General features: G+C 38.7%; 3 protein-coding genes across 6 annotated transcripts; 2 read left to right on the top strand and 1 right to left on the bottom strand.

Annotated features, from left to right (window-relative positions):
* The first annotated feature begins 1,384 nt into the window (after window positions 1-1,384).
* Window positions 1,385-10,186, top strand: LOC306999409 (uncharacterized protein). Its single transcript, XM_079614065.1, has 4 exons — window positions 1,385-1,455; window positions 2,540-3,219; window positions 3,628-3,784; window positions 3,956-10,186. Exons 2-4 carry the CDS (start codon window positions 2,551-2,553, stop codon window positions 9,430-9,432), a joined length of 6,303 nt encoding a protein of 2,100 aa, XP_079470191.1. The 5' UTR covers window positions 1,385-1,455; window positions 2,540-2,550; the 3' UTR covers window positions 9,433-10,186.
* Window positions 10,187-10,849: 663 nt separating this feature from the next.
* On the bottom strand, window positions 10,850-13,132 carry LOC306999410 (retinol dehydrogenase 12). Of its 2 annotated transcripts, XM_079614066.1 has the most exons (7): window positions 13,038-13,132; window positions 12,524-12,639; window positions 12,260-12,415; window positions 12,019-12,123; window positions 11,597-11,806; window positions 11,300-11,492; window positions 10,850-11,186 (listed from the first exon to the last, which is right to left on the bottom strand). In XM_079614066.1, the coding sequence occupies exons 1-7, from the start codon at window positions 13,058-13,060 to the stop codon at window positions 11,075-11,077; spliced, it is 915 nt and encodes a 304-aa protein (XP_079470192.1). In that variant the 5' UTR covers window positions 13,061-13,132; the 3' UTR covers window positions 10,850-11,074. The 2 variants fall into 2 exon arrangements, with proteins under 2 accessions (XP_079470192.1, XP_079470193.1); XM_079614067.1 differs by lacking the exon at window positions 13,038-13,132 and having other exon boundaries at window positions 10,931-11,186; window positions 12,260-12,426; window positions 12,524-12,604.
* An 8,275-nt stretch (window positions 13,133-21,407) lies between these two features.
* On the top strand, window positions 21,408-23,500 carry LOC306999251 (putative G-protein coupled receptor 141). Of its 3 annotated transcripts, none has more exons than XM_079613775.1 (4): window positions 21,408-21,573; window positions 21,845-21,976; window positions 22,082-22,117; window positions 22,251-23,500. In XM_079613775.1, coding segments are annotated over exons 3-4 (894 nt in total). In that variant the 5' UTR covers window positions 21,408-21,573; window positions 21,845-21,976; window positions 22,082-22,116; the 3' UTR covers window positions 23,144-23,500. The 3 variants fall into 3 exon arrangements, with proteins under 3 accessions (XP_079469901.1, XP_079469900.1, XP_079469902.1); XM_079613774.1 differs by having other exon boundaries at window positions 21,842-21,976; XM_079613776.1 differs by having other exon boundaries at window positions 21,842-21,976; window positions 22,248-23,500.
* The last annotated feature ends 354 nt before the right edge of the window (window positions 23,501-23,854 follow it).

Below are 23,854 nucleotides of genomic sequence, written 5' to 3'. Positions count from 1 at the left end.
CTTAAGGCTAACATATTCATACTAAAAGTAAAGAAACTGAAATTTTGATTTCATGGGGAATTTACAGTAAATGCGTTTTGTCACTCTTTGGTAGTGCTTTCTTGTCACTAAATAAAAAATGCCATGTTTGTCTTACTCAGGGCACTGCGTGTGTCCAAGCCTCTAATCCTTAGAGATCAAGACAACGTGATTCACACATCCAGTAAATCACCTACATGAGCAAAACTATCAAAAATGATTATGGCACGTTTAATAATGACAGCAAGAATGTAGGCTATATACTGCTCTGAACCTTTAATCAAGCAATTATAGAGTAAGAGCTTGATCAGTGAGTGAAACCGTTCTGCTCGAATCAAACTGCTTGAATTTTCCCTAGAAACACAGCATGGCTAATCTCCACCCCATGCTGATAAGGAAATCCTATAAAACTATCTGAGACATGACAGGAAGGCATTGAGATTACTAGAAACCGCTGAGTAACACTGAACAAACAGCAGTGTCTCATTATAAAACAAATTAATAAAAATAAAAGAATGAATAAATTCATCAGGCAAGTCGTTGCAAGACTAAATTCACGCTTATAAGCTATGTAGTTAATATCCGTATCTGGTGCTGATTGATTAACATGATCCAAGATTAACATAATCCCAGATGTAACTAGTAGAACTAGGGTTGCCTTGCTGTATATCAATCACAATATTCGTGCTGTGCTTCCGCAGTCACAGTTATGTTCCCATTGAGAGTCACATGCTTTACCAGCTGAGACTTCCTTTCCCTTATATTCAGCTGCATAAAACCTCTCTACTTCACCCCACTCTAATCCCTATTAACAGAGCCCTTAAATCTGCTTATATCTCTGCAAGAAATTAGAAACACCTTCAGCCATCTGCTGGATATCACACTCAGTAGAAAAATACTTCAGGTCTTGTTATGTTTAAGTGAAAACCTCTAAAAAACATTACAATTGCCATTCGATTTTGCTTATACAGCCAGGAGAGAGAAAGAAGCAGATATTATATAAACAGTTGAGATCAACCAAAATGGAGGTGGTTGCAAAACTGAATTACGTTTTGTGTGATATCATTCATTTTCACACTTGCTGTTATAATGATTATCAATACTTTATTGTTAGACACCTCGTAGGCTAAATACAGTTAAATTATTTATATTTAGCCTACAATTAAATGACTGAAAATACATATTATACAAATAACCAGTTTTAAAAATATTCTTTTCATATTTATTTTAATACATAGAGGCTTAAAATGAAAAAAAAAATGAAAATAATAATCTTGAAACTCTCTTTCTCTAAAATGCTGTTTAACCATGACCAAAGATTACACAAATCGACCCTGATGCCTGCCGTCCCAAAATAGCCATGAGCGTTGTTCATAATCTCTTCAGTAGACGGACAACAAACTCGCCAACTCAAGCCTCCTGAAAATGTGAAATAAGGTAAGATGAGAAACTTCAAATGATTTGTATTATTTAAAATAGTAGCATCAAAAACTAGTAGCATATTCCAGATATTTTTTAATGTTTATATTGGTAAATTAACCTGCTACAAAAAGTGTATGCTAATTATCAAATATTATTCAATTTGGTTTTTGTTTTAAGATACACTGTATGGACTGTTTTATGTAATGGCATTTGCAGGAGATTAAAAGGAGATTTCCATGTTTTGAGTTTTATATATTTGTGTTTTTGAATCATGGTTTCCAGAACATGTCTTGTGACTGTTATGCAATGGTTTACTGCTCTGAAAAATATATGTGGAGCATCATTTGTCAGTTGAATGAGGGTGTTTGTGCTACACGGCAAGGCAATCTGTATAACATTATGTTTTCAAATAGCATACTGTACTTTTTAGTGACCCATTTCAGTATTTCTTCAGTTTTCTGGAGTCATTTTTCAGAACAACAAACATTGTTCAGGTTGTTTTAATGTGTATAAAATGTACGTCATTTATTTGATATCTTTTTAGTTTAAGTTGAGTTCAATAAATATAAGTATTTGTTTCTTGCATTTGGCTTACATTCTTATACCTGGCCATGAAAAGTGACCCTTCCTGGGCAAATTCGTTTAGTCCTTTAGAGAGGCCATTTCATTGTTGACTGCAAGAAGCCATTTTGTTAATGACTGTAATGAAATATTTAAAACAATACCTAAAAGACGAATGTAGTTGCTGCTGCTAATGAACTACAGACTGATTCTTTTAATGCATTTGTTGTTGTAAGAATTGCCCAATAAGACTCCATTAAAAAGATCATATCACATAATTTAAAGGTTTTGTTCTTTTGTCATCAGCTGAAAGACCCCCAGAGTACACTCCTTTACAAAAACACTTGCTTTATGGGTGACACAAAGTGGATGTGGATGTGGATGCTGTACGGTATAATCTAATGAGACCTAATGGGAACAATATTATGGCATGTAATGCAGGATTTATGTTGTTATTACCTTGTGCTGTTGAAAAAAGTCATATTAAACAGAAAAAAATGTTTTGGTAAATAACTTAGTTCTTTCATTTTTTTCACAGTATCTTTTAATATGAGCACATCGCCCCTTAATGATGCACCTCATCCTGACGTGTCCCCGGGGAGCATGCAAACATTGGTCTCCAGGCCCCTGCCCCTCCACCCAGACCCCATTACCACCAAGAGGGTATGCTTCTACAAAAGCGGAGACCCTCAATTCACGGGGCATCGGATGGTCATCAACAGTCGCACTTTTAAGACCTTTGATGCTCTTCTAGATGCCCTCTCCAAGAAAGTGCCTCTGCCATTTGGGGTAAGGACAATCACAACACCAAGGGGAACACATTCTGTTCATACTCTTGATGATGTGCAAGATGGGGGTTCTTATCTATGCTCAGATCAGAAGAAAGTCAAGCCTTTTAACTTGGATGAGGTCCACAAGAGACAGGTCCCTTGGAACACTACCAGAGCTGTCAGTGTGGGACGCAGAGCACGCAGAGAACTCGTCCGGCAGATAGCAAAGAAAAATGAAGTGACCACAAGGACAGTAAAAATGGCAGAAAACACTGTGGTGGTGCGGACACCAAAAAGACTAACGGTGTATAAAAACAGGGATCCGAGCATGAAGCGAGTAATTGTAGTTCATAGAAGAACAGCGCCAAATTTTGAAACGCTTATGGATTATCTTTCTCAAGTGATGCAGTTCCCAGTTGTGAAGCTTTACACAGAAGATGGCAGAAGAGTAAGTATATAGTATACAAATATTTATAGTATGAAAATTGTCTTTTTTTCTGGCTAAAATGATCACAGAAGAATGGAACCATAATTAGGATTAAACATTGTTATCTTTTAACATCGCATAAGTAATTGTCTGAACAAAACAAATAATAAAGTGCTCTTTTTAAAGTTGGGGATGGTGCAATTATATTACATTTTTAGAGTTAGTTACATTCCTATCCATAAAAGTTAAAGATAATGGTACATATTCTGGAGGTTCTTGGCACATCAGCCATGTTGTTGTAAAATAATAATAAGAAAAAAGACTAAAATAATGTGATATTATACCATTATGTTTTGGTTTGTACGACCGATTAGGTCCCACAAGACGAATATTTACTGGAAATATATTACGTTTCCTATTTATTTATAGGTTGATGGACTTCCTGCCCTCATTATGTGCTCTGGGATTGTTGTGGCAGCTGGTAACGAACCCTTCAGAATAGGAAACTACAATCTCCAAGCTCCCACACAAGTCCAGTCAAGGATATCGGAATCATTGGGTCCAACACAAACTGAGACACTACTACGTACGCCTAAATTACTTTTTTTTTTTTTTTACATATTGATTTATTTAGCACTTGTCTTTAGTGATAAAACAATTTTGATCTTACATTTTGACTTTCAAGTATAATTGATTATATTTTTTCTTCCCCCCCACCAAAACCATTTTCCATCTTCTACTTCCATTCCTCCATAAGAAGAAAAAAAGATTTCAGCAAGGACTTTTTCAAGATCAAGGAATTTCTCTTTATCTTCTGAGAGGTTCCTTGTAGAGCAGATCAATAAGTCACTACATGGAAATCTGACAGAGCACAATAGGATAAAGAATGAATCAATGGAGACCGAAGATAGTCAGCCAGTTGGATCAGATGAGGTGGAGACCTGTGACTGTATGGACGGTGTGGAGGAGAGGAATAACCCCATCATGCCTACCGAAGACGACATTGAAAAATCATTCCGGGTCAATGAGGATGGCAGCATGACAGTGGAGATGAAGGTGCATCTTACTGTAAAACAAGAGGAAATTATCCACTGGACAACTACACTGAGTCGCACCTCCATTAATAGCCAGCAGAGAGCAGTGTGCAATTCTAAGCCAGCATCAAGTAAAAACTCATTAGATGTAACCAATGACTCAGGCAAAGAGTCGAATGGACCTCACAGCCTAGATTCAAAAGAAATCAATACATTCGCTAACAAATCTGTAGGATTCATCAAGGAGGGAAGAGAAAATTATGGCAGTGATACATCATCTGAGAAGCCTAAGCCCATCTTTAGAAGGCTGCCCACTCCAGGCCCCAGACAACAAAGAAAAGAGGCCTCAGTTGAAAACATCAAAACAGTTTCAGAGACTGAAGTTCAGGAGAACTCAGTGGGTGCATACTCATACTTGGAGCGAACTGTACAGGGAGAGCTGACGGAAGGTTACTGTGTGGTCAGTCGCAGCAGTAGCAGCAGCACAAGAACCATGTCAAAACCCGGGAGGAGTGAATCCGGAGAAGTTAAGCAGAAGAAGTCTCACTCCTCCTTCAGATCCTCAGGCATGGCAGAGGTTCTCCAGATACAAAACAATGGGACAATGGGAATTACAGAAACTGTGGTGCACATATATGAATCACAGGGTATGTGTGACAATTACTATGCAAATACACTGGTGGATGTGGACAACAAGCCTGGATACCACACAAAAGCTTTGCCTCAAAGTAAGCCAGGCTCAACAGACTCAGGACCACCTTCGTCAAGTAACGATTGTGATGTAGATCTCGCTAGACATTCCACAAGCTCCAACTCCCAGGATGGTAGAAAAACGAATATGCTGTCATTGTCATCGTCCTGTTCAACACCTCCAAAAAAGATAAACAACAATCCATCCATCCTCACTAATGATAAAAAACAAACCTTGGTTGGGTGCACAACTGAAATAAATGCAAAGAAAAGTATGCATCCAGCAGCAGCAATGGAACAAGAGTCAGACGATAAAAGCATTGTTGGTAATAAAAATACACTAAAGATAAAAAAATCAAAGAAAAGTACTTCTTCTGAATCATCTGGGCTTGGGAAAAAAATAAAGGTCAGTGCTCCAGGTTCTTCAAAAGACATCCAAATGATGTCAGACACACTGAGCCACACAGGATCAGAGAAAAAGACTAGCTCAGCGGAAAGTGACAAACATGAACACAAAGCTGTAAGAGACAAAAATAAGAAGATTAAAACATTGGATAGTTCTCTGAAGAGTAGAAACTTGAATCTTGATATTGGGAATCAAAGATGGCCAGATAAAGAGCTCAAGTTAAAAGATAAAACCATCAAAGGCATCTCCCACAAAGTAAACAAAAATGACAGTGACTCTCAAGGGCCTAAACTAAAGAAGAATAGTTTAGACATTCGATCACCAGCTCCACTGATAAAGAGGGTACAGAAACAAAGGTCAGTGAATGATGTCAGATCAAAATCTTCTAAACAAAAAGAGGAGTTAAGTGAAAGTGTGTCATTGCCTGTGCTACAGTCCTCTTCCTCTAGTGTAAATCAATATGTTGAAAACTGGCTGCAAAAAATGGAACCAGAATCTGTGCCCTATAATGATGAGACGGACCATCCTGAGATTGTACTAAGGGCGGTATTCCATATAGGGAATGACTCCACTGATGGCTCTCAGATTAAAAGTGACCCTGAAAAAGATAGTGTAGAGGGTGAAGACCCTGCTCTAGAACATACTGCTGAAGAGAGGACAATGTCTCACCCACCTGTACAAATAAGGTGTGAGGGAGAGTCAACCGAGCCACAAAGGCCAATAGGCTTTTGTAAGTCGATGCCAGTTTTGACAGTACATTTTGAAGAGGAGGGTCTTGTAAGAATGCACAAGTCATCTGAGAACTTGGTTCCCCCGGACACTTCTGGGACATCACAGAGTACAGAAATCAGTGTTAGGTCAGGCATGAAACCAGTTTTGCAACAGTTGTGTTTATCTGTTCAGTCCATCAAGCGGGTATTGAGTCAGACCCGCTTAACACCTGTGGAAAAGGAAAAGTCCAGTAGCCTCCCAGACTTCTCATCTCAGGTGGCCTCTGCCTTTGGTTCTCCATCCAGAGCTTTTCTGTCCTTCTTGTCACTGATGACTCTGAGAGATGGCCTTTCAGTCCTCTACAAAGATGAATCACAGGCCAGCAACCCCAACATCTGCCCAGAGGCCCTGCAGGTAATGCAGTCCTTGGAAAAAATATCCAATATTAAAGATGAAGATGAGCTAAAGGCCAGCTTAACCAGTCTTCAAAGTTCAACTTCATCCAAATTAAAACAAAGCTGGAGAGATTTCCAAGAGCAAAATGGATTTGGAGAGAGTCCACCACTCTCACCAAGACTATCAGAGCAGGAGTTTTCTGTAGAAGTAGACTTGGAAAGAGAAATGGATGATCAAGACAAACAGACAAATTTTAGTATAGAACAGTTACTGGATGAACTAAACATGCCTGAAGATCTTCACAGAGAGATTTCCTCACTTGTTGAAGGAGAAATAACTTATTTTAATCAAACAGATTTAATCAAAGATGCTGATAACACCAGCGAAATCTCAGATAAAGAAAATAAAAATGGCGATGGCTCGTTGAGTGGTAGTTTAGAGAAAGCTGCTGACATGGAAGAGGAAAAGGACCATGATGGCCAAGTCAGTGACACAACCAATGATGACATAACCAATGATCCAAAAAATCCTGAGTCTCAGGAACTACATTTAATTCAACCTCATTCCCCTGACTCAGAAACTATAGAAAAGGACCTTGGTAATGAAGATTCTGGCATAGCAGTACCCAATCAATCACCTGAGGGTAATGGTAGTGATTCAAGTAAAGCAGAGGTTTTAGAAATCTCTGATAACAACCAGATGAATGCAGAGAACATCCCAGAAAGGATAATGTATGAAGACCCAGAATCTGAAAACAAAGATGCTAAAGAAAATTGTTCTCCCACATCAGAACAAAAGATGATAGATGTAGTTGAAGAAGAAGTTTCTGAGCTCTCTGATGACCAAGACAATATTTCTGAAAGTGAGGACAATATAACTCCAGAGAACATAGAAGACACTGATATTGAGGAGGAGGACATCATCCAGAACATAAAAGAACCTAGTGAACAATCAGATGCTTCAGAACCTGACGACACAGATGCCAAATGCTTATGTTCAGCATCAGAAACTGAGTGTGTGCCATTTCCAGACAGAGAATTAGCTCAGCTAAATGAGGAAAATCAGTACAGTACAGCTGAGAACTGTATCAGAGAGCAAGCTGATCATTCTGATTTTGAGGAAACAATTAGTGATGAAGGACTGGAACAAGAAACCAAGTATAACTTATCAGAACGTGAGTCCCTTCACTCAGAGCCCTCAGAGACGTCATTGCCTCACCATGATACAAAGGGTGAATGTAGATATCAAACATTAGAATCATCTAGTCAAGAAGATGATCTGATATCTCCAGATGCGGATCAACACGAATATTCTACTCCAGAGGTCTCAGAAGGTGAGGATCCTGATCCACACTACAATAACGGCAGCCCTCAACAAGGTAGTAATGACGATAATAGTATGACCCCTGAAGCTGAATACGATAAAACGCAAATTAAAGAAGAACATGACATAAATGAGGTGGATAATGAGAGCTCTGAAGTCTGTGAAGAAACCGATCCAGATGCTGAACCAGACTCTTGTACAGTAACAGATCCTGAGGCTGTGGATGAGAATGTGACAGAAAAAAAGTCATGCACAAGTGATTCTGAACCCTACAAAGTTCAGACTTTAGAGAAAGGTAGACCCACTGATAAAAAGGACAGTTCCACTGAAGAGCGCAATTCTGAAGAGGATGAAGAGGACTATTATTGCGGTTTGCTTGATTCTCATAATAATAATGTGAATGGTGTTCAACACTCTATTGCATATACTGATACTAAAGATTCACTGGAAAGGGAGTCATGCAGCAGTACTAGTAAAAGTGAGCACCAGTTTGAGAAGGAAGAGATTTTTGGAATGGAACATGGATATAATTATCTAATCCATCCAACTGATATTTCACAAGAGCTGTTAGACTTAATCAATTCAGCTTTGTTGTCCTCTACCCTGACTGTCACATGTGATTCAAATGGTAACCTCAGAATAGAGCCAGACAAATGCAAAATGAGGGAGATATTCATGGCTTGCCAAAAGACAGATGATCAGTACGGTCAAAAACGTCTCCCGAGCCCTAATACATCAGATCTTTCTGATTACAGGCCTGAGACATCTGACAATGGTGGGTACCAGTCGCAGGAGCTTTTTACCGAGAGTGGAGAAGAGGAGGTGGAGAGGTTACGTATCTTTCGAGATATTATAAAACAAAGCACAGAGAAGCCAAAAAGAAAAAACCATATAAAAGAGAACGGTTTGATGAAATCATCTACATGGATGACAACTAAACATACTCCCAGTACAAGTTTAAAAAGCAGTAGTCTTGCTTCTTTTCAGGATGCTAAAAGTGCAATACAAGAACCACTTTGTCACATAAGATCACCTAGTGATAAAAGTTCACTTAATGTAGAGTCTGTACAGCGCATGGCTTTAAAAGATAATGTGGACTCTGGAGACGGAGTGCTGATTGATAAAGGAAGGTGGCTTCTCAAAGAAAACCACCTCATCCGAAACTCACCTCCTGTGTCCATGGGAATGTATGGGAATGGAGACACTACATCAGCTGACACAGCTCAAGACAACAGGAGTGAGGATTCACCCTACCTGTATTGTGAGAACCAAGCCTCGCCTCTGGCGGTAATATCCTCTTCAGAACTGGAGGACATGGCTAAACCCTCCACACCGAAGTGTACATACTTCAATATTTCACATTGCAGTGACTCTGATCCTCTCTTGGATGACAACAGTGTCAACAGTGGCAGCAGTGGAGGGGATGCTAGGAGGAACAAGGAACTTAAGGTATCTCCAATGGGTGAGTCTTCTAAAATGTGGGCAAAGAAAAATGGAAGTATGTCTTCATTCGCATCTGTTGAGTTCAAACTGCCTGATGGAAAAGTTTATCCTCACGAGGGGTCAGGATCTGGTACTAACATATCTCAGAATCAAGACAGTCGGACAGTACAAGAAGAGGAGTCGAGGGAGGGAATAAGTCTCAGGTGTGGGCAGCACTGCCCAATACTATAGTTCAAAAGGGAAAATGTAGCAGATACAAGAGCTTCTGGTATTGTCAGATTTCAGTTATTTATTGAGGTTTATATGCTTAAACTGTTTGAATAGCACATATACATATAATGTAAAGAACTGCAGTAATAAGACTTTAATTTTCACACTTGGGTGCCTGCTGGACATTTAAGCTTTCAGTTGTAAACATTTGAGTGTTTTAAATGGTTTTGGGCTATTTCAAACATGTCTTTTCATTTCACAGGGGCTATATTGCACAATTGAACTGATTTACTTGAATTTATTGAATTTCCTAAGTGGTATTTGTTGTTGCTTCTCCCAATGTGGGCCTGTATCTTATTTGAATGATAAGATGTCGAAAAAATGTCACATTCGATCCCAAAATATGCTTGATTTTTTTTGTTTTGTTTCAGAGATGTAGGGACTCTGGCATACTAATATAATAATGATAATAATTATAAATAAATAAAAAACAGCATGCAAAATACCCTTTTTGAAGGGTGGTCTGCTGAATGATCTCTCAAGATGCATTGCCTCACTCTTTGAACCACATTTCAAAGTGGCTTTGAATGAAATCCCTAAATTATATTTAGAAAAGTGATCGCTGTTACTTTAATTAACGTCATGTGATTAGAATAGGAAGAGTGTGAACAATGCTCAGTTTTCTGTTTTGTTTTGTGCACAAAAATGTCAAACTGACGAAACAATTATTTATGTTTTGTATATAGTTTGTTATTTTTTAATACAGTATTAATATTGCACAATATCTTGGGAAAGAGCACAATAAAAAAAATCTGATTGTGCATGATAGCAGATGTCATCATTGTCACACTAAATGTGATTATTTGTAATGTGCTGATAACTCAGAGATCAAATAAATTATACATTAAGCACCTCTACAAAGAATCTTATCTTATTGAATGGTATGCAGTAATTACATTGATATAGGTCTTATATATTTATTTTCTTCAACACAAAAGCTGCTGTTAAATATACATGCAGACGTCCTCAACTGATTGACATAGGCTAATTGAAACTTAATGCAGCTGCACACAGATCAGATTTAACAAATATATGCATTACAAACAGATCAAACTGATAAACTAGACCAGAAATCACCCAAACACATTAAAAAGAGATAGACAGAATAAACAAATAAGGGTATATAGACAGAACTCATTCTGGGAGTTCCTGGATAAGAGGACAAATTAGCTTGGTTCCCACAAAACTGTGTTGTTAAGCAATGTGGAATGTGCAATGTGGAAAAATCGAACAGCTGAACTTGACTTTAATGTCAGTGTATGGGAAATGTTACATGCTGCAATATAATGTGATTGCCTATACCATTTTGGCTGCTATCCAAAAGTTTTAGATTTTTATAATGCAAATGGTGAGCTACTTTTTTTCTTTCTTTTTTTTTGCAAGAATGGAAAATCAATATTATTCTATTTGGACAAATTTGTTGACATGTAACTTTGAAATAAAAACATGCTACTGAACAATAAATATTTGTTGATGAGGTTTGTGTCATGCCATTTTTTGCTTGGATGTGCATGTTGAAATTAATTGTAATTAATAATAATATAAATAATAAAAATTGGTACATCTTGATGGGTATACTAAGTTGTTCATGGGAAAATTCCACTCATTGCGCTCCATCCCAGAGAATTCCCAGCATCTTGCAGCTGAGCTCCCACAGTTTTTCAGCCATTTCATCATCTCTAGCAGCTCTGGTGCACCTTGAAGGTCTGCAGTTGCTTTAGAAAATTAGTAAGGAATAGAGAGGACAAACAAAAAAACAAAAACATATTTAATTTGGGCGCCAGTCAATTTACCGGTATATGGGATGAGGCCTCTGCAACTTTATTACCTGTAGTAACCACCACTTTCTGTGTCTAATTCTGGTTGTACTGCGCAGTAGATGGTAGTTTGTGCTCCCTGCACTGGGGTCTTTGTGAAAGGTCTGACAACTTTCCACATGATTAGAAGTCCGAGATTCATGTGTCTTTTAAGTTCTGTTCGCACAATTCCTGGATGGACTGCATATGCTGTGACACCTGTGTCTGCGGATACAATTTAATGATAGATCAAAAAGTACTCCAAAATTTCCCCTATTACCCTTTAATTTTCCCATTTATTTAATCTTCTATTTTTTATGAACACTTACCCTTGAGTTTCTTAGCCAAGGAATGGGTGAAAAGGATGTTGGCCAATTTACTCTGACCATATGCCCTCCTACTGTGGTAATTCCTTTCACTATTGATATCATCAAGTGTTATAGTGCCCCAACTATGAGCCATGGAGGAAAGGTTGATGATTCTTGAGGGGGCGGATCTCATCAGCAGATCAATCAGCAGGAAGGTTAACAGGAAGTGACCTAAGTGACATCAATTATGTCAATTACATTTATGTTTAGTACATTCATGAGTTTGCAGAATTAAATATGCAGCAAGACAGGATTTTAGTTGGAATGAGATAGTTACAGTAGGATATGCAATGGCACAATATTGTTAAAACATGCATAATAATGTTAAAAGATAACATTAAAGAAGTGCACAGAGGTCTGAATGAACAAGAAATTCACTTTACCCAAGTGGTTGACACCAAACTGCATCTCAAAACCATCTGCTGTTTTAGAGTAGGGACACATCATGATCCCAGCATTGTTAATGAGTATGTGGAGTGCTCTCTCCTCTGAAAACAAGAGGAAAAAAGAGGACTTTAATTATATATTTTTCTGTAGTCTGCTGTAGGAGGCACACTGGTATTTTTCAGATTTGCTAGATCAAATACACTTAATCAGATTTGAGTGTAACTGTAAAACTCTTACCATTGTTGATTACCTCAGCAAATTCTCTGATTGATTTTGTGTCAGATAAGTTCAGTTTTTTTATCACTATGTTTTGGTTCCCAGAGTCCTCCATGATCTCTTGATGTGCTCTTTCTGCTTTTTCAAGGTCCCTGCAAGCCATTATTATCCTGGCGCCTGTGGAACAACTCCAAAAAAAAGATACATTTGTGTACTATACATTTCATGTTTTTTAGTTGTTTGGCAACCGCAATAGAGAAGACAAGAATAAGATAAATGTGATACCGCGTTTTGCAAGGTCTCTTGTGGTTTCTTTTCCAATGCCAGTATTTGCTCCAGTGATAATGACTGTTTTGCCATCGAGTCGTGTAATAGATGACCACTGGCCACTGAAAAGTTCTCTGTGTAAAAGTATCATAAATATAATCATTTAAAGGGCAGTGTACAAATGTGAACTTCCTTCAAGAATCATTTATTAACAAGAGGTACAACAAATAGTGAATAAGAAAGGGGAATCAAAATGAGTAAAAGTGAATGAGCAAATGACTCAATGAAAAAAACAAAAACAGTATATAAACAGTGGCAGATCTAAACTTTGTGGTATTAATGAGTATGTAAAATAAACAAAACCCTTTTAAAATATTTCTGAACTAAACCAAAATATGAATTACTGTAGCAGAATAAATAAAAGTTGTGTGATAGCAACTTAGAGTAGGCTTACATCTTTACTATTATGCAATTTTAGTTTTACATTTACATTTGTACGTTTAATTAAAAAAGATAGAAATGATAAACCTACCTCAGAGTGTATACGTTGGACATCTTGCTAAATGCAAAGATGCTCTAAAGACAACACATGACTTCCCTCTGGAGTTGTTCACAGAAACTGCAATGAAAGACAATGCATTGTTTAGCATGAGCCACATGCAGAACATTGGTTTGGATTAGAAATTGAACAGACTAATCCAAGGCTAATCAGTTTAAATCACTGATCTACTGTTAACTCAGCTTGAATGCATTCCTCACTAGATTTTGGGAACTTGCAGCATGTTTTGAACCTATTTATGTTGAATTTGAACAACCTAAAATATACATCTAAATGCTCAGTAGTGTGGAGTACATAAAACAATTAATTTAGAAATATGAAATTACAAACAGCTGAGTGGGATTATATTCATTCTCTTGTAAAGGAACATACGCAATAGAAAGGGGACCACACACACATATACCGGTATGCACACTATCATTCAATCAAGTTCTATCAAGCCATTCAAGCATGATAAGATGTAACAACTTTTAAATCTGTACTGGCACGCTGTCTGTGAATTTCCTGTCTGTGTGACAGACACACACAACTTGTGCACACAGAAAGCCTCTCCAGACAGTGCGCCGGGCCGCTGGCCACATTGATTTCTCTTTCACGCTTGAATGGACAAATACACACAAAAGTATGCCAAAATGCCTGCTTTGCCAAGTATCCCTCAATAACCTCTGTAGCTTTGATATAAATAACTAAAATAACTGTCTTTATGTTGTTTCTACATTAATTTGGAGATAAAATTATTACAAACTTTATTGTTAGATGCGATTAATTACAGAAAAATGTGATTAATTAGGATAATTTGCTTCAAAGAGCAAATTTCCCTTATTAAAAGAGCAAATTTGAGTGATGTTTGTAGCAAAATGGCACACCACGAGTATGAATAATGGAGGGCTACCTTGCTTCCTCTATCGAGCCAAGATGTAAGAAACAGCTTACACCTCGATAAGTGGCTCCTAAAGCTGGGGCACCGCCAGCAAGACGGCTTTGCTGACAGTGTTACAGGGGCCCATAAGTCATTGCAGGTATTGCACCACTTCCTGCCGAAGCGGTAGGAAGCTTTCTGCCAGTTCTTCCGCTGCTTTTAGTCGACCTAAGTCGTTGTCCACTCAGCAGCACACCAAGCCGTTCAGCCCCAGTCCAAGGCTGAACCCAAGGTGAAGCACCACTTCCGCCCCGCTAAGCGCTACACGTTTCCCAGGCGCCAGGGACCCCACCCAAGTTCGAGCTGAATCCCGAGCAGCCCAAGAAGCCCTGATGTTTCAGGCACAAGGACAAGGAGGCTGAGTCCCTGCGAGGCCGGACCACCCCCCAAAGCGGCCATGTGTTTACCTCCCAACAGACTGTTCAGTTCGGGGCATTGGAGGCACTGTGATTGTTGTTAGTACTGGCTCAACCTCACCAGTGGTATGTGCGCCCAGACCTCCTTCCACTATTATAGTGAATCGAATAAAAAACAAACACCTTCACAAAAAGAGCATTCCTCCTCTTCATTATCCTATTGCAGGCGCTAACCCCCTAACCACAGTGAGAAGAGCTACCACCTGCAACTCTTCAACCCCTCGGCACCTGGAGCCAGGCTTGGGAAGCCATTCTTGCCATGTCGGATTGGGTTTTAGAAATAATCAAATGGGGTTACTCACTCCAGTTCACACTCCAGTTATCACCCTCATTCTCAGGGTGACCAGTGGCTGTATCAAAGCCCTGGGGCCTCATGTATCAACACAGCGTACGCACAAAAACGTTGCGTACGCCAGCTTTCACGCTCACGGTCGGATGTACTAACAGTGAAATTAACGCGAGAATGTGCGTTCCTCCACGCCAATTTCATGTCTGGCGTACGTACATTTCTCATTGTTTTTGTCCGTTGGTGACTCTTACAGGCAATGAAGTGAAGTTGCAAACATTACACAACGAATTGTTCTACAAGTCATGCGCGGGTTGATCCAAAATGAGCGGGTGCCTGCGGTCACCCGCGGTTACGAGTCATCCAAAAATATTTTTAATGATATTCGGGTCGCGGTCGGTCGGGTCGTTTGAAATAAAGATGCCAATTAAACCTTTGTAATTTATACAGTACTAGACACAGTTGTCTATGAAATACAGGTCTACACTTTATTGGCTGAATAACTGGTGCGAAGATGACGCACGAGCTCAGTCTGCAGGCAGAGATGAAAGTGGGAAATCCTTATTTACCTTTTGAATGTTGAGCGTTATTAACTTTTGAATAAAAGCTGACGCGGGACAAAATGCCCGATTTCCCAACACGTTGAACTGAGCAATGCCATTGTTCCATTTTAATAGGCTACTTTTAAACGCATATAGCTCAGTAATGTCAGTTTTATGTATTTTCTGAGAGGGGGCGGGGGGGATTTTTGTTGGGAAATTCGGGGGAGAGACGCACACTTCGGTTAGACTGGATGAACACATGCAGCATCCTAATTGTTAAGGAAATGAAACAAAATAAATGAATAAATCAAGCCTTTATTACATAACACTAGGCTATAGGCTATAATACAGCATTCAGAAAAATGTGCACCCCTAGTTCCTCCGTCTATGGCACAATGACGCTGCGATGAGCATTTACTAGCTACTTTAAAAAAGGAAGCGGGTCGGGTACAATATTTTCTTTCTTTTTTTTTTTTGCGGTCCGAGTTGCGGGCGGGTTTTCTGGCCATTTACTGTGCGACTTTCAGATCCCACCGCATTGACGGCATCAGCCAAACTCTCCCACTCATATTTTTTCCTTTTGTTATTAATTCCGGAGGACAAAGTTCGAAATAAAATATTTTTTCTCGTTTCTACCTCCGATAGTAGCACCTCCAATTCACTTTCTGTAAAGTTTCGTTTCTTGCCGCTTGCTTTTAGCCATTTTCTTGCTGCTTTCTTTGGCCAAAGTGGACTCATTACCATATGTAAATTTATTTAATTAAGGGAGGAGACTGGATGGGGCGTTGTGCTCGTGCATGTGCACTCAATTTTACGTTGATTGGGATGTACAAAGAGAATACGCGTGGGATCCTTCGTACGCAGAGATTCATACATCTGATTTTTTTTGTGCGTACGCAGATTTACAGCCTTGTCCGTACGCAATGTTTTAGTATGAAATCAACGCAAGTCTTTGTACATGAGGCCCCTGGTCCCCTGGAAATCGCCCCATCTGTATTAGTTTGGGGTAGAACAAGGCTCGGTTTCCAGAGGGAAGTAGACAAGTTGGGGTGTACTATGCAACGGCAGACCGGGCTTTGGCTCCTGGATGCAGCCAATGACTAACTGGCACATCAACAGCCTAGAGATTATGCCAATGCTTCTGGCCTTCAAAGAGTTCCAGTCAGAACTCAGGGATCATTTCCTGGTCCAATCGGACATGTGCCGGGCTCCATTAAAACGGGAACAGATATGCTGTCAAAGAACGGACCGTCTCCGGGGGAGTGGACCCCCAGACGGTCTCCATGATCTGGAGCATTTTCGGGCAAGCAGAGGTGGACCTCTTTGCATCAAAAGAGAACTCTCACAGCACGGTGTTCTTCTTGAAGGAAAAAGACACATTAGCCCACAGGTGGCCCTCTCTGCACCTTTAAGCCTTCCCTCTGGTTGCTCTGCTCCCTCAGGTCATCAACCAAATCAGGGAGGACAGATGCTCTGTTTTACTTGTGGCACCACTCTGGCAGAACCAACTGTGATTCCTGGGGATGATTCAGCTGCTATCAGCAGCCCCATGGTCAATTCTACTGAGGAGAGACCTCCATTCCTAGGCAGGAGGGACAATTTGGCATCCTCAACCCGAGTTGTGGAGACTCCACCTATCGCCTCTTGACTGGAGCCTTCACGTTTTTTTCCGGGAGGTCATTAACACGATCTCAGAGACTAGGGTGAGACTAGACTACCTTCTTCCAGATGCCTATACGCCCCAAAAATTTCTATTTTTTTCTGGCTGATGTTCAGCCTGGGATGTAGACCCTTTATCTTGCGAGGGTTACTTCAATACTCTCATTTCTACAGGAGGTGCTGGACGGCAGACGCACCCAGCGGGTTCAGCCTATCGGCCCTTCCAAGTAAATTTACCCAACTGACTTGATAGCTGTATGAGCACGATACGCTGCAATAGCTACCATGTATACCTTTAGCGTGGATGTCGCCCTAACGAGGTTCCATCCAGGGACCTGTCCACAGTCCTGAGGGCTCACAATGGCTGACCTTCGGCCTCTCTCGCTAAAGACCGCCCTTCTGCTGGCTCTGGCTCTGGCTCTGGCATCAATTCAATTCAATTCAATTCAATTTATTCATCCCCAAGGGGCAATTAAATTACACAAAGCGCAGCATATATTCCACCACATACAGTACATCATCAATAAAATAAATAAATAGATAAATAGTAGTATATAAAAAAATAAAAAGGGAATGAGATGAGTGCATACGTCATCAGTCTATGCTATGGCGTGTTTTTAGTGCAGTCCAAAGATTTGGGGGGCGGGCGGGGGCTTGGAGTTTAGGAGCTGGATAGCCCTGGGGACAAAGGTTGCCTTCCTCCTCTGGGTCTTACAAGCTTGACAGCGGAGTCTACGCCTTGAAGGGAGCCACTCAAACACCAAAAACAAGACATGTGATGGATCACGAAGGATCCTACAGGCAGTCCTCAAGGTCTGCTGTTCGCACAGGGTGGACAGAGCTCTCAGGGGGCGTCCAATAATTCTGGAACAGACTTTAACAGTTTGATGTAAGCAGTTCCTGTTTTGAAGACTAATGGAGTAAAACCAACAAGTGAAGGAAAAAGTTATCACACTTTCAATATGATAGTATATGTTTAAGTGTACTATAAGTGTAACAGTAGTAAACTTTAAGTGCACAACTAGTTCATAATTGCGTTTCTCATTTGTACTCCAAGTGAACTTATGGGTATACTAGTAGTTTACTATTTTAATACTTGTAGCAAATTTTTTGTTTATGAAAGTACACTTTGAAGTACACTCTCAGTAAACTACTAGTTTAGTAGATTTATACTACAAGTTTTCTTTTAGTGTAGGCCTACTCTCAGTAAACTACTAGTTTAGTAGTTTTATACAAGTTTGCTTTAAGTGAACATAACATTATACTTATAGTTTACTATTTATATATTATTTTTGCACTTGCAGTAGGCCTATAGCCTACTACTAGTTCAAATGTAATTTTTTATACTTGAAAAATACCTTTAACTGTTCTTTACTTTTAAAAACATTTTATTAGCTTCATGCATCCTTTTTGATCAACACTTGAATGTTGGTAAGTTTCATAAAGAAAGGCAACATTTTAAACAAAAATGTTGAGAAAATCTCATTTTTGTCAAACACTTCGCCTTGATCAGATTCAGAACGATGATCAAAACACAGATGGAGTAGATCGAGTCCAACAACCCCAAAGCTTCACAGTCGTTTTCTCTTCATGTGTCACGCTTCATTTCATTTGCAAACAAGCAGTTTTGATATACACGCTGTTTAATGTTTGATGATCACGCTATTTTACATTTTTGCGTGAGCAATCTTCTGTCACTTGTTTCAGCTTCTTCTTCTCCTGTTTTGATCCGGAGATTCTGTACTAAGATGTGTCATAGCGCCCCCTACCGTATAACAGTGAAAACATGGATAGCTGAAAATTTCAGTCAATAGTGGGGAAAGAGTAAAGTAGAATTAAAGTAAATTCCTATGTACACTACCAGTGGACTAGCCTACACAAAAATTCAGATACGCAGAATTAGAAACATATCTGTTTTATGTCAAAATTTAAATCAATATTTTCAAACAAGGTAAGTTTCATAAGACTGTATATGAAAAACTATGTAAAAAAAAGTATATTTAATATGCTACTCGATCAAAAGAGTTAAAACAACTACAAGCCAAGTATACTTTGAATACTTAATTATCCTTTTAAGTATATCTCGATCAAAAGATTCAGTACAAGTACAGGCCAATTATACTTGGACTTTTCTCTCGGTATAAGTCAAGTACACTTAAGTGTAATTTTAAGTATATTTCTGAGAAGTATATAAAATGTAGACTGAAAGTATGCTTTCTTATTTTTAGTTGAAAAGAACGAAGTATACTAATAGAACACTTGAATAAACGTATTCTTTGTAAGAGTAATTATTATCGCTGTGTACAAGATCAGGTTCAGTTCCATGCTTATTTTATTTACTCTATAAGCTATTCCACCACGAAAGCTTGTTACTAAATAAACTTGAACATGTTAGTTTATAAGACAGTGTGTAATATGTTTTTTTTAAAATAAGCTACTCAATCATATTAGTAAACACAAGTACAAGCCAAGAATACTTAGAATACTTAATTATACTTTTAAGTATATCTCGATCAACAACTATAGGCCAAATATACTTAGACTTTTCTGTTGGTATAAGTCAAGTATACTTAAGTGCAATTTGAAGTATATTTCTGAGAAGTATATTTCTGGTCGTACCTAGGATAACTAAGTCCACTAAAGGAGGGAGGGCGTTTTCACATCTAGCTCCTAAACTCTGGAATAGCCTTCCTGATATTGTCCGAGGCTCAGACTCGCTCTCCCAGTTTAAAACTAGATTAAAGACGCATCTCTTTAGCCAAGCATTCACATGATGCATCTCATACCTTTTATACTACTGTTAAATCAGATCAAATGCATTCATATTATGAACAGCAGCTACGCTAATTATTTCCCATCTGCCTTTTTTTGTTGTTATCTCGGGACGCCTGTCCCGAGATAACTCAAATAGAGTTCGTCAGCTCCAGTTATGTATCCAGCCTCTCATGGAGACTTCAGATAACCCAACGCCTGTGATGAGACGACTCGACGCCTGTGAAGAGACGACCCAACGCCGGCGATATGTTATGCCCTAAATTTCATGATTAACTAACTGTATTTTGTGTGTATATTTTTGAAATGCATTTTCTGTAAAGCTGCTTTGAAACAATGTGTATTGTGAAAAGCGCTATACAAATAAACTTGAATTGAATTGAATTGAATTGAAAGTACATAAAAAGTAGACTGAAAGTATACTTTCTTATTTTTAGTTTAAAAGAAGTATACTAATTGCACACTTGAATAAACTTCTTTTTCGTAAGGGAAATTATCTAAGTTTCCTCAGCAGAAACTGCCGTTGATGGCATTTCCTCTGACTTCAGCTGGTTGTCAAAAATAGTCCCTAGGTAGGCCTATTTATACTCCTCTACAACCTAGCTCATCTACTAGCTTTCCCTGGATGGTAGTTGTGACTGCCTCAGCCAACTGCCTCTGCTTGGGAGAGAAGGTCACTATCATTTCCTTGGTTTTATCCACATTCAGGTCTAAACAGGACTTTTCACATCACTTCACAAACTCCTGCAGAGCTGAACTGTGATCATGGAGGGAGCCTGAAAGCAGGGACTGTGTCATCTGCAAATTTCACCATGTTGATAAAGCACTGAAACAGGTATTGGAGTACACCCCCCAATTGCTCAGCACAGTGCCTAAGGGTCAACTCACAGATATTGTCTGGGTCTTGTGCCTTATTTACTTTGATCCTCCTAAGGGCGCTGACCACTTCTCCAGTGTCGATAGTGATATCACAGTCATCAGGTTTGAGTGAAGAAATTAACCTTTTGAGATCAGAACTGTTATCTTTCGCGAATCTGGTGAAAAAGATGTTCAGGTCATTAGGTATTGAGGTCGGGCTGCAGCTTGCAACCTGGATGGGCTTGCGACTGCCAGGACTGAAGTTAACTGCTGCCATACTTTTAAGGCCCTGCCATGCACTGCGGAGGTTGCCCTGGGCAAATGTTCTCTCCACCTTGTTTTTTATCTCAGTTTGGCCTTTTTTATGGCACACTTGACCTCTCTGTTAACCTCTTTCTTTTCTAACTCAGAGCCGGTAAAAAATACCCTCTTTTTTATTTATTTAAAATCTCCTTTAGGTCCTTAGTCACCCAGGGTTTGTTGTTAGGAAATATTCTGACACTCTTAGTAGGTATAATACTGTGTCCACAAAGAAAGAGATATAAGATGATACTGTATCCACTTGCTCATTTAAGTCACTAGAAAAGAATGTCAGTATGGACCAGTCAGTGGTCTCGAAACATCCTTGCAGCTACTTGATGCTGTCAGCAGTCCACTGCTTAATGTCCCAACTTATTTTCTCTGACCTTTTCACAACTGTTCCCGGTTACTAGACGAATGAATTATTGAAAGGTAGTTAGAAAAGAGAGCAGTAAGGCCAGATTGAGGAAGAAAACATTGCAATGTGAAACTCGCTAACTTCCTCATATGTGCCGTTGAAATATGTAAATCTTTAACCTCTACTGTGGCAAATAACGGTCAAGATGTGTTTTCTGAAGGCTCTGGAGGCTGGCTGTTTGACACTGACAGAAGATTTACTCATGAACTGACAAGCTGACATCACATCATCCTCAGCTCTCTTGACACCTACAGTGAATGGATGAACTGCTTCTGTTACATCAAACTGTCTGTCTGCTGAAGTACTATTGATTTTCAGTATATGATTGATACTAAATGGGTAAGTATCTGCAATCATTTTCTCGATGTGCCAAACTCTTTATCAGTGGAATTATTCAAAATAGTTGTTTCAGTATAATTTTGCAGAATAATCCTGAAAAGTTATACGAAGATATATGTTATTTCATTAAAAAATGAAATGCATGTAAAAACAAAGGTTATTGCAATATAGATGTAGTAGGTCTGTTTTACAAATATAGGTAAAACAATTTTACCTTTTAATTTTTCATCTTTTTCTATCTTTTTTTTTGTGCTTGCTTTAAAATTAGAAGGTGTTTAGAAGAATTACAAGGGAAGTGTTTGGAAACTTCTGCTAATATTACCGTGTGAAAGAACTGTCAAGTTCAGCTAATTTAAAACACCATAAAAGGCCAGATCTTCAAGTCCCTTTTTCACATTGACAGGTATGAAATGAACAGGCTATTGGATTGTAACATGTATTTCAAAAGTGTAGAGGAAAAAAATATAAACATTGATAAAAATAAATAATTAGTATATCTATTTTTCAGGGCAAAAACGTTTTACCAGGAAAAGAGTTGAAAAAAGTGAGTGTATGTTATATTTCACCCTAAATCTCATAAGACTCTTTTTATATACATGTTTAGCATTGAATTAATATATATATATTTTTACTTTTAGAATGCAAGTAAATACAAAAATGTCTCTTTTTCAAAGCAGTGTCAGGCATGAGCATAAACAACACCACAAACCACACTGCCCTGCCGGAGGACTTCAGAATTGCTCTTCTGGCCTTATACACATTAATATTTCTTTTTGGGACTCTTAATGTTTTACTAATGTCCTATATGCTACAGTCCCAAAGAGATCTCTCTTTCACCAGCGTGTCTGTAATAAACCTAATAGCAGTGCACTCCATTTTTCTTCTCACGGTGCCCTTTCGCATTTACTATTATGCTTTTCATGAAACCTGGACTCTAAGCATGTATTTCTGCAAAATTGTCAGTCTTATGATCCATGCCCACATGTATCTTGCATTCATCTTTTATGCCTTTCTTCTTATTGTGCGTTATGTGGAGCAATCTGATCAACAGCTAAAGTTTCATCGTATCCTTCATGCCACGATTGCAAGTGCAATCGTCTGGTTGGTCATATTTGGCTCTATTTTCCCAGCAACTATGGCTAACTACGGAATCGCGCAGAATGATTCCACTCATTGCTTTCATTTTGGTCAGGCTCTCCAGAAGCCTGCTGTGAAGACGTTAAACTATGTTATTTGCATTCTAGTGATACTGGGTTGGAGTATGCTTGCATTTTTCCAAGTTTACTCTCTGCTATACGTGAGAAAGACATTTGTAAAGGCCATGTCTCAACGTGTAGAGTTCCGGGCACAATTGAAAAACATTGTATTCCTGTCCATTATGTTTTTTTGTTTTGTGCCCTATCAAGGATTCAGAGTATATTATGTGAGTGAATACAATACTAAAGAAATAATTCATATAAATGAAATTTTTCTTGCTGTCACTGCTTTCAGCTGCTTTGATATGATTGTTTTTGCTGGTAGAGATATATGCAAACGTATAAATTCAAAGGGATGGTTTTGCAGTTTATAACAACTATGTTTACTTTATTTAGTTTCTATATTGATAGTGAATTTATTTCCATTTTCTTTTATTTGTTTTTGAAGCTTTTGTGCCTATAAGCTTAAAAACAATTGTCTTGCATGACAATGTTTGTAAAATAAACTATATACACTTTATATGTATCGCATGAAGCAACATGCATGTGTGTTTAGTTTTTATATCGATTTTTTTTTGTACTTGTGGAGAACTGAATCTGGAATAAAACTGTTAAATAGAGTGATAAGGTTTGGGTGTGAGTTGCTCATAGTATCTAGCGCTAACCATAAAGTTTACAACAGATCCATCACTGTTTAGTGAGTGCCATGGCTTTAAGGTGCCACACAAAGACAGCCATTTCAAATAATAAAAGAAAGGAAAAGTTGACACCCTTCAGACATAGCAAAATATTTAGGCCTATTTCATGTTCTCACCACAGGTGACGTTTCGAGCCCAATGGCTCTACATTAGACAATGACTTTGACCCATTTGGCTCGAAACGTCACCTGTGGTTTTCTATGTTTGGAGCTGTGGTGTGCCAAATTTCATTCAACAACTGCGATGTTCATACTAATTTCTACAAAGGAAGAAATCCTTTTTGCATTTTAGGATCCTCTAAAGGTTGATAAAATACTTGCATGAGGATTCTAACTTCATCTTCAATCGACTTTTTAAAACTTCGTAGATAAATGAAGCTCTAGCGTA

Source organism: Phoxinus phoxinus (assembly GCF_949152265.1).
Source record: "Phoxinus phoxinus genome assembly, chromosome: 5".
NCBI lineage: Eukaryota > Metazoa > Chordata > Actinopteri > Cypriniformes > Leuciscidae > Phoxinus > Phoxinus phoxinus.
The sequence above is the reverse complement of the archived record's forward strand: the minus strand, read 5'-3'. Positions and strand labels throughout refer to the sequence as shown.